We start from the raw sequence: 11041 nt of genomic DNA on the forward strand, positions 1-11041 counted from the left end.
GGCGCGGGGAGGCGGTGCGGACAGCGACAGCCCGGGGCAGGGGAACTGGATGGGGGTGGGGTCACTCGGTCGTGGCCACCCCCTCTGTCGCCTTGTTCCCCGCCGCCTCGGGTGCGACCCCTCCCGGCCGGGTCCCCACCGCCAGGAAGAAGACACCGGGGCTCGGACGGGCCTGGGCGAACTCCGCGGGGACCCTGCGCGTGGGCGGAAAGCAGCCCGAGGCCCGCGCTCCGCGACCGGCCTGCGGGAGGAGGCGGCGGGCGACTCCGCCTCTCCGAGTCGCCTGTGCCTCAAACCTTAAACCGAGGCGGTAAAAGGACCGCTGAGGGTCGAGTAAGATAAGGAACGTGCAGGGCCTCGCACCTCAGTAGCCCCCCCCATTCTCAGACGTCAGCCCCTCCGTCCCGAGCAGCAACAGACCTGAGCGCCGAGGCGGGACAGCACGAGGGAAGGAGGGCTCCTCTCGGGCCGGACCGGGGTGGCGGGAGCGCAGCAGCGGGCAGTGGGGGGCCCTCGGTTTCCCATCGGGCTCCTGCCCTATCACAGATCCGGCGTCTGAACGCTGAGCCTCATCAAAAAATCTCAGCAAAAAGTCATCACGGTTGGGAAAGGAAAAGATTAAGAACTAGGAGACAGAGAAAGTATTCCCTCCTCCCAGGAAAAAAGGCAAAGGAAACACCAGTGGGTACTGATCATAATTCATTCTAGCTTTTGGTCGCTGGATAGTAGAAAAGAAAGAAAAATGCTTATTATATTTAAGTGAACTAACCCCAAAATAAGAGCAGAAAATGCCCCGAAGCTGTCGGGCTCAACCCCAGTGACGTTATTGTCGCTCACGCTTGTATTTTACTCTGACTGGGTTGCTCCGTTTCCCTCCCAACTTGTTTCGGAACCGGCCTTTCCAAAGCTGGACAACTCAGATATCCTGGTTTAACTCACACGTCCTGACCTGACGTTAACCCGAATCCAGGCTGGATTGCAGAATAATTGTTCAAATGAAGTTTTGGCTAAAAGTTCCCAAACACACACTTGAAATTTTACTATTTTATCACTTTGAGAGGAGGCATTAAACACTTTATGCCCAAGAAAACGGAATGAACATGGATTCAAGTCCATAGCCATTTGTTTTATTACCAAGAGGCCAAAGAATTATTTATAACTCCTCATCCTTTCTTTTTTTGATGTGCTATCTTAACCATGAAGATTCAGGAGTTGGGCCAGACACATTATTTGGTGTCATTTGGGTGTCCTGAGCCCACAGCTGTATCTAGTTTGGAAGCTATTGATAGAAGTTTTCTCTTTAAGAAAACAAATCTCATATTGAAACTCTTTAAGCCTGGAAAAAAAGTGTACAGAAGGAAAAATTTTTCTTGAACTAAGTTCAACTAAGTTTAATCATTTAAAGGAAAACATGCTTTACTCCTGCCTAAGTGGAGCCTCTCGTCATGTGACTGTTTCACTGCGTCCACAGCGCCTCGTGTTCACCTCCCAGGGCGATGGATTTTTCCGTCACTGTTGACTCCAAGCTTGTTTCCCCAGACCTGTCTAGTTTGCTCACTTCGGCGAGGGGACCGCCAAGCCTGTGTGCTTCCCACCCTGAGAGCACACTTAAAGCCAGCTACATGTGGACTCCTGGCTTCCATCAGACGTGTGAAAACCCCAGATTGAATTTATTCGGAGCTGCCCGTACGCAAACAACCCAAGCTTTCCCACATGGTTAAGGCCGCCTGAGCTCATCTCTAGAAATAAACAAGGATCTCTTTGTCCCAAAGGGTTGGCAAAGTCCCAGGAATACTGGGACATTGAAAATGGGGTCTAATCCTTCTTAAGGAAGCATCCTGGCAGCCACGCCTCCCCGGCTAAGGACTACTTTATGCAGTGACTGTGGTGAGGGGGAAGGGAGACGAGGCCCAGGCTCGGGAGCTGTCTGCCTAACTCCCGAAAAGAAGAACTTCCTTGCAATGAACAAAGTACACTCCGGGAAAGAACCGCAGTTGGTGGTGGTACTCAGAGCAGGGCACGTATCCTGAGTGACGTTTTCCTTGGCAACAGGACTAGCCTGGCATCTGGAGGTGATGCGGACCTCTCCCTCCCACGGTCACAGGACCACCGGAATTACGTGGGCTACCAAACCCGGCCCCGTCAAAGCCCCACTCGAGTGACCTTCAGATCTACTCTCCCTGCCCAGAACCGCTAATTTCCACTATTCCTGACACATCACCAGATGTCACATAGGAGACATACATTGTGTATGTGCTGGCTATTTTGAATATGCAGAAAGACAGAACTTATATTCAGATAAGAAACAGCATTTGAGACACAGGCAAGCTGTGGTGCCATTTTTAATGCTTAATGAGTAACTTGAGAGAGCCACGGTGCTATCAATTATTGCTGATTCATTTGGATAGCAGTATCTCATATAATTGCTATTGTCTTCGTGCAAAGTGTCCCAGCTTTTGAGTTTGGTGTCATGTTTTCACCACTGAGAGGGATGGGGGCAGATGTAAGGAAAAGCACCATTCATTAAGGACAATGAATGGGTTACAGAACCCTTCTGCAATATTTACTCAGAAATAAGATTAAGTCCTTAGACTTGGCACGTATACATCGTGATTTGGACCACTCTGCAATATAGTATCCCGTCCTGTTGCTCTGGAGACCCCGACTAATTCAGTAAGTCACATAAAATCTCTGAGTAATAGAAGCAAATTTATTTCCCTACATTTCTTAGAGTTCACCTTTCTTGTTGGGACGGTCTTGGGCTTCCTCTGCCACACTGCTGGCCCAAGGTTCTGGATAGTCTCGTGTTTCCCTGACTCTAAACCAACACAGACAGCAGACACCCTTCTGGGCACAAGAGACTTAGAAGACAGCAGGTGACTGGGGGAGGAAGGGATCGGTGGCGGCAGGAGGCGGGCTCTGCTCAGCCAGGGGGCCGGTTAGTCTTCTGGATCTGAAACTGCCGTCCAGACACCCGAATCTGGCCTCCCAGCTGTGAGCTGTGTTTTTCTCACTCAAGTTTCGATCATCGGTGCTAAAACTACAAATGATCGCAACGCTCTATAATACCTTAGGACTTGGTCGCTATGGCTTCCTTTTATATGTGCTCGATGTGTTTAAGAGAATGGATACTTAGACCTGAAAAGGGAGTGTTTAGTTCAGGGGTCAGCAACCTACAGCTAGCAAGGCAAATCGGCTTCCATCTGTTTTTGGAAATGAAGTTTTACTGGAACGCAGCCACACCCCATTTGTGCATCTCCCGCTGATTCTACATCATTACAAAGGGCTCAGTCGCTGCTTCAGAGATTGTTTGTCCCGCAAAGCCTAAAATATTTACCATCTGGCCCTTTACAGAAGGTTTGCCAATCCCTGGTTTAGGCGAAAGCTCTCCGAGTTTCACCCATTCGTTCCGGATGATATGGTTTCTTCATGAAAGAAAAGGAAGTTAATATTAACCACCACCGAGTCTTAGTAACTTATTTCTGCCTTTAGACCTAACTCAGCGTTCTCACCTGGGCCTCCAGGTGAGCTGTTGATTTATGAAACCCAAACTGAAAAGGTTCTTGTACACAAATCAGCCTTCCTAATTTTTAAATTCCTTCTTTTGTACAAATCAGAAACTAGATCTGAAAGTCATCCTTATTTTTCTGTCTTCTACAGTTTCTTTTTTCTCAGAGATAAAATGTTAAAAGCATTTGCCTTCTCTGTTTGTTCTCTTATTCAGACACAAATAAAAAGGGAAAATCTTTTCGATGTCCACTTTTGTAAGCATCGTCACTAAGAATATATAATTTTTAATCCACTCAAGAATACTTTTCCAAATGTGTTTTGAGTACTTAAACGGAAAGCAAACCTACACTAAAATCAAATGATCAGAAAAGAAACTCAATCTGTTTGAACACCACATATATATAGTCTATCTGGTTCCACTCTACAAACAAGAAAGCTGTGTTAGACAATTAAAATAGAGAAATGTAAACAATAGGTACAAAATATGAGAAAGGAGAATTAATATGAGTTAAAGATGCTGGGAGAATTCAATAAAGGTCACAGAGAAAACACCAGAACTGGGTTTTAAAGCAGAAGGAGAGTCTCACAAAAGCACAGGCGAAGGTACTGACATGTGGAAGGCTAGGGACCTTGGGGCCAGGTGTGCCCAGACGCGAGGGCAGGGAGGTGCCCTCAGGGTACTCACTTACTGCTACAGTGGGGGAAACTGCACTCTAATTTTTTTTTTTAAAAGAATCCTGCGTTTGGAATGAAATAATATACTAAAGAAAGACTTCTCTGGGCCCCAGCCCACCTCCCGTTCACCGTGCCGATGTCACTCTGTCACTTGGACCACTGACCTCGTGTTCCTGTCTCTCTATTGACAGCCAAGGCCAGGAAGAGCATCCAGCAAACGCCAGATCTCCAGTGGCGTCAGTGCTGGAAGGATCCCCCGGAAGAGGAACCGTGTCTCCTCCAAGGTCCCGTGCTAAGACTGCAGAGCTACCGTTTATCCAGGGCTGCAGTGTCCTGGGCATTCCGTGAGGTTCTGAAGATTTAACCCTCGGCAGCAGTATGGGTAGTTTCTGTGGTCCTGCATTTGACAGACAGGGCACTGGGGCTCAGAGAGCCCAAGACACGTGCCCACAGTCACACAGCTAATCAGTGCTGGAACCTGGGGCGGTCTCACTGCAGAGCCCAGGTCTCCTGGTCCCTGGCTATGCCCTCCATTACCAATGAGCCACCCCAACTAGCAGACTGGCAGACAGTTGCGTGACTGGCTTTGATGGCATTTACAAAGCATGTGCCCCCTGCTCTGAGGAGCCTCCCAAACTAGGGCTGTACCAGCATCTTCCATCCCCTAAAAAGATCCCAGTCCACCTTTCAGTTTGTGCAACCTGGCACCAGAGTGCCCACCTCCAATGGCCAACTGTGAATGTGTGTAGCCTCCCCACCATCGTGACATCATACATCCCTAAGTCTCTCTATTGTATCTCTAAGTCCAAATAAGATCTGAACACCAGCCGGCCTTGAAGCAAGCGCTGGTTCCCATGGTAACCAGGCCATCATCTCTTCCTCACTTGAACAGTGCTCTCAACACCACAGCGGTCTCAGCTCCAAAACGCCGCCTGTGGCCAGTCACCCGGGTGTGGAACTCCGGGTGGGCAGAGGGGGCCTCCTTCCTGGCTGCAGCGTTCAGGAGCAAATCGGGGCATCAGGACTTTAATCCTGGTGGGGTTCAGGAGGACTCGACCCTTTCCTTAGCCCTCCGTGTTCTATTGGGTGGAAAGCAACTACAACAGGGCTGTTTTCCTGCCTCCCAGACCCAGCTCTGTCGATCAGAAGTGGCCGTGGTGTCCAGGCACTGGCCGTCCCAGAGGCTAAGAGCTGCGGTGAGCTGGGGACCAAGGTGGTGGCCCAGGCCAGGGAGGCGGACCCAGCTGGGGCCGCTCCTCTCATGACGGTGACTCCCTGGGTGGGTAATGGCCAGAGCGACACTCCTGCCCCAGACAGTGCCCAGCCCTGGGGCCCCGAAGAAAACAGGAGAGAGATGCCAGGCAGTTACCAAGGAGACTGAGAAACTATCTCAGATTACGGGAGACTAAGGAGACGTGACAACAAAACACAGGGAGGGCCCCCGCATCACAAAAATGACAGGAGGGCGAAAACTCAGGAAATCCGCATACAATCTGCAGTTTAGTCCATAGTGTCGCACCCAGGTTAGTGTGTTCTTTTTGTAATTGTACCGTGGTCATGCCACATGTTAACAGTAGGGGGAGCCAGTGCACTGAGGAAACTACTATCTTGGCAATCTTCTGTAAGTATAAAACAGTTTCAAAATAAAAAGTTTTAAAAATGGTGTACTTTTCTTCATAAAAATAAAAGGAGGCACTGGCTCCCACCTCTTGGTGCTTTGTAAAATAATTTTGTCATGCTGCCTGATTTCTTTGTGGCTCGCATTGTCCCACTCCGGCACAGGCGAGGTCCACAGGGGCCAAAGGGAAATAAAGAGGAGCTGGCACCTTCTCAACGCTACGGCATCGTTCTAAATCGTTTATCACGCCTCCTCTCTCACACCCACCTTCAAAAACCAGCGATTCCTGGTTCTGCCTTCCGACAGCCTATCTGGAATCTGGCCACTTCCGACTACCCCCAGCGCCCTCTCCGATTCCTCTCCAGCCCCCTCCCCGCCCCCCCTCGCGTGTAAAAGTCACACGGAGCCCTCCCCTTCAGATCCCCTTGAAATCACCCTCCCCTTCAGATCCCCTTTATTTTGCTCTATTTTCTTCCCGTGGACCTTTCTCCTTCTAATATACAATTTAATACACTTACCGTTTGCTCCTCTTCTCCTCCGGCTGGAATACAAGCTCCCAGGGGGCAGAGATTCCTGTGTGGCTCCTTTCCTGCTCTGGCCCTAGCACCTGGAATAGGACGTGGCCCTCAGTAACTATTTGTTGAGTCAATAATTAGTGCGAGAGAAGGGCTACCCTTTCTCTCCAGGTTGAGCATGGGCAAACCGTCCACAGAACTGTCCTTCTGTGGGGCTTTGTTATTCTAGAGCAGAGATGTGGCCGCATGCACAAGTCCAGCCAATGCCCACACAGAACAGCTTTATGGAGCAGTGGCCTTTTGAAAAAGGGGACACACGCATGAGCGTCTGGTCTCCACCACCTGTGCAGCTTCGGACAGATTACTTTAAACTCAATGTGCTTCGGTTTCCTCACCCGTCAAATGGGGATCACCTACGCCTGCTTCATCATGTTGTGGAACGTGGACAAAACCGAGCACAGGGAGGCCCTGCAAGCCACCAGCACAGAACGGTGTCATCACCCAACAAGAATGCGAGCTAAAAATGCATTTCTAAATGGCAACTGTTCAAATTTCAAAATACATTTTTCACATAAGGCAAGTTGTGCACCCAATCTGTAGCCACTTGGCTAAGGTGCTTCACCTGAGTACCTGGTTCGTCCTTACAGCAGGCCACATTTTTCCAGAGAATTAGTGGGAAAAACTAATTATTCCCTAGAGCTCATGAGAAAAGTTTGGTAATTGAACTGAGGACGGATAATCAGCTAACAGCTGATATCAGTTCAGTGGACATTTATCGAGGCCCTACCACGTGCCGGCCACTGTACTGGTGACAGTAGGACTTATTTCTGGCTCGGGACTCAATAGGACAAGAAATCGGAATTGGATGGAGCTCACAGGACACTCAGACGAATCACTCTAAAGGCCACCCTCCCGGATGAGCCTGAGAGGGCGTAAATAACTTGCCCAGGGTCACATGACTGGTGTGTGCCACACACCACGTGCCCTCCCGCTGTAGGGACGAACCAAGTACTCAGGTGAAGCACCTTAGCCAGGTGGCTACAGACTGGGTGCACAGCTTGCCTTATCATGTGAAATAACAAGGTCTCCTTTGTCATAAAAATGTAGCCTAGTGTCTTCTATATAATGAACCGCGTCACTGCTCTCAGCCTCTGAATGTGAAGCCTGCGCTCTCTTCCCCCACGTCATGTCACATTTCATAGCACAGTGTCCCTCAGTTGCGGCGGAGCCGGGGGAGAGGGTACCTCCAGTACCCTCTGGCCTGCAGGAAAGGACTCGATGACACAAAGGCCGACGGCGCCCCCTGCTGGTCATTAGTGGTCATACAGCTTCCAGGACGACAATCCCAGTTCAGGCTGAGTGGGGGGGTCTCCGGGAACTTCCCCCCGGGTGAGGATGGGGGTGCCGCCACTCTGCCCTTCAGTTGAGGGCCTGAGAGAGGCTCTGGGACTTGGCGGCGCGCTTTGGAAAGCGCGCTATTTGGTGTGGGGGGGCCGTGACAGTGAGGAGGGCTCAGGAGACGAGCCCCGCCTTCCGCATCCGGCGCCCTCCCCGCGCTCGTTCCCGCGACGCCGCGCTTAACCCGCTTTATTTCTCAGGTCCTACCATGTGCCAGGCGCTGTGCTCAGGGCTGTGGGAAATCCGGAGAGTAACAAGATCTTTATGTCTCCTCACAGAGATGAAAACACAGCGCGTCGTTCCGCGCACCCCGTGGAGCACCCATCCCAGACCCGGGCGTGCGCTCTGCGTCCGGGACTCTAAGCCCCAAGTGCAAATACTCTGTGCTGACCGCATAAGACAATCCTTGAGGCCCAGCAGGGCTTCCGGCAGCCTTCGGTCAGGCCTCCCCGACTGATCCCTTATTGCCACTGTAGTAGAAAGTCTTAGGTGCCCATGACTTTGCGCGCGCGCGCACTCAGTAGACTGAAACCCTCAATATGCAAAACTGGAAAACACTGAGGACTCACCACCGTAGGAAAACATCTCATTTCCGGTTTCCGCCTCTGCTAAAAACGGCTCAATAACAACAGCACTTCTGCCCACCGCTTTCCCTTTCCCTCCGAGTCCCACCGGGTTAGGGCCTTCGACACTGTTTACCACCTGAGCGACCCAGCTGTGGGAGGGCAGCTGATTCCCTGTCCTCCGCAGGGAATAAATCAGGATGAGCCTGGAACAGCTTGCTGTCACCAGAAATCCAGACCACCAAACACATCGCATCGGGGGCGGCGCTAACGGAGGACCGACCTGTGCACCAATACCAATATTTATTATAAATTTTTATTGAGGTGTAATTGACATATAACATATTAGTTTCAGGTGTACAACATGATTCCATATATGTGTGTGTTGCAAAATGATCACAAAAAGGTAACATCCATCGTCTCACGTTGTTACAATTATTTTTCTTATGATGGGGAATCTCAAGATTCTCTCAGCAACTGTCAAATATACAATACGGTACTTTTAACTATAGTCACCATGCTGCACCTTACATCCCTAGGACTAACGTATCTTGTAACTGGAAGTTGGTACCTTCTGACCACCTTCGCCCATACGGCGCCCCCTCCCCACTTCTGGCAACCATCTGCTCCTTGTATCTGAGATCTCTTTTTCCTTTAAGATTCTACATATAAGTGAGATCATACAATATGTGTCTTTATTTGCCTGACAGAGCCCAGGCCTGTGGAGAAGGCTGCCGGACAGGAGCTGGGACCTTGGTCAAGGTGCCAACAGCCTGAGTGACCCTTCAGGCGGAAAGCCAGGAAGATAACCACCCCTCACATCTCTCTCCCTCCAGTCTCCTAGTGATGCTGCCTGGAGGCGGCTCTTTGGTGCCGTCCCCTCCCCCACTCAGGCTCCCTCCCCACACAGGGCAGGCGGGGTGGGGTGGGGGTTCCAGGTGGATGTGCCGGGGCCAGTGGTGTCCAGAGTGGCACCTACAATAGTTATGACACACTTGTAAATATGGTTTAAACTCCTTATGAGAATTTAAATATGTGAGCAGTAAAAATATCTTAACTCAAATGTTTAAGAACATACGATTTTTAAGGTTTTGTTACGTACATGTGTATGTATTCTGCCTATGTGTATTTTTTTAAGGGAATATTGCCTAAATACCAGGGATATGCCTTTTAAAAATCAGGCCCTAAATTAATCATTAGGCTCTTTTTATGAATAAGTAAAAAGTTCAGATTTTAAAGAACTAAATAGCAATTGGATTTTTTTCTATACAAACTAACATTAAGTGATGTTTAGATGTTTCCCGAACTGATTTTTAGCTCTCCTTGAGTTGTTTTCTGAGTCAGAGCAGAACTGGGGGGTCTCGCCCACACACCCTCTCGTGTTAGAAGGGGCGGGAGGGAGACAAGGGCGGGGCCGCCACATGGAAGATGCTCAGGAATGAAGTCGGCTGGGGGTGAGCACCGCCGCACCGCCAGCGCTGAGGTGGCGGCGAAGGTGACTGCACTCATGGGTGCTGGCAGCGGCACAGCAGGGGGTCTGCTCCCGGCTTTTCAGGCACATAAACCAATAAACACCCCTTTTTGCTTCTAAGTGTCTGTCACTTGCAACCAAAAGAGCCCTAACATCTCTCTCTCCATCTCTGGCTTCCACTTTGCACTCTGGGCTCCCAAGAGTCTCAGGCTGAGTTCTCCAAGCTCCAAATGCCGCAGGAAGTCAGCTGCTCTTTCCTCCCATGGCCCACAAATGGCCTGAAGTTGGGCCTCCTTGGGAAGGCCTGAGTGGCCTGTCCACTCTTAATGGGTGAACAGACTAGAAATTGCAGGGGTCACATCCCTCCGATCCCTTCAGGGGAAAGGAGGGCAGGTGGGGAGTTGATTCCCTTAACTCTCACGGGCCTTGCAAGGACTTGGACTTCTGCTTTGCATGAGATGAGACAAGTGAAGTCAAGGGGCGTCAGGACCAGTGCTGAGTGGGGAAGCCAGGCGGCCTGGCCCCGTCCACGCTCTGCCCACTACGCCATCCTGTCCCTCTACCTCCTGGAACACTTTCTTGCCATTCTGGGTTATGTCGACCCACCCTACGTGTGATTCTGCAGGTTTCTGATAACCTCTCTCGTCTCCCTGCACTGCCCTGGGGCCAACCCCAGATAAGTCCCTTGGGCCTGCCCATCAGGCACGGGCAGAGAAAGGACAGCGACACCTGCCCTGGGTATCGTCGGGCAACACAGTGGGGCTGCTGGATGGTGGGGACGGGGGTGGGGGTGGGAAACCCTTAAGCAAAGCCCACAATCAGCACGACAGCTGGCACGGGATTACGACACGCCAGGCACTGTCCTAGATCTGCCATAAATTCTCTCATTGAAGCCTCCCAACATCCTCCTGACGTCTTGATGCCCCATATTACAGATGAGGGAAAGCTCGGCGAAGGGAAGCTTGCCCGGTGACACAGCCAGGCTGTGACAGATGGGATCGCCTGGCCCGTCTGACCGCAAAGGCCCCTCCGTTTCCAGGTCCCACCTCCAGCGGATGTCTGGTCTCTTGTCAAACGTTGCCAGCCTTTGTCACTAAGCAGGGTTATGTTACAGGCAGCAGATAATAGTATCAATCGTGTTCCAAACTCTACATTGTCAACCTATTAAAACACGCCTATAAAAGTTAATGCTAGAAATGTAAATCAAAAGCACATGGTTATTATTTTAAAAGAACATAAAATACCAAGTGCTGGTGAGGATGTGGAGAAATTGGAAGCTTATGTACTCTTG

At 50.5% G+C, this 11041-nt stretch overlaps 1 protein-coding gene across 8 annotated transcripts in view; it reads right to left on the minus strand.

The window, feature by feature from the left end:
- Positions 1–8550, minus strand: part of CYS1 (cystin 1) — a 21216-nt gene extending 12666 nt beyond the window's left edge. For 2 of the 8 annotated variants that reach the window (XM_023533594.1, XM_023533597.1), the window contains exon 1: positions 7924–8249. Coding sequence is in view for 2 of the 8 variants with exons in the window: in XM_023533597.1 (XP_023389365.1) it covers positions 7924–8112 (189 nt within the window). In the remaining 6 variants the exon portion in view is untranslated. Of the gene's footprint in view, positions 1–4349; positions 4604–6321; positions 6411–7923; positions 8250–8285 lie in introns of those variants that run through there. The other 6 variants (XM_023533591.1, XM_023533590.1, XM_023533592.1 and 3 more) reach the window with 6 other exon arrangements.
- Between the last annotated feature and the right edge of the window lie 2491 nt (positions 8551–11041).

This window comes from Pteropus vampyrus, unplaced genomic scaffold (assembly GCF_000151845.1).
Source record: "Pteropus vampyrus isolate Shadow unplaced genomic scaffold, Pvam_2.0 Scaffold105, whole genome shotgun sequence".
Lineage (NCBI taxonomy): Eukaryota > Metazoa > Chordata > Mammalia > Chiroptera > Pteropodidae > Pteropus > Pteropus vampyrus.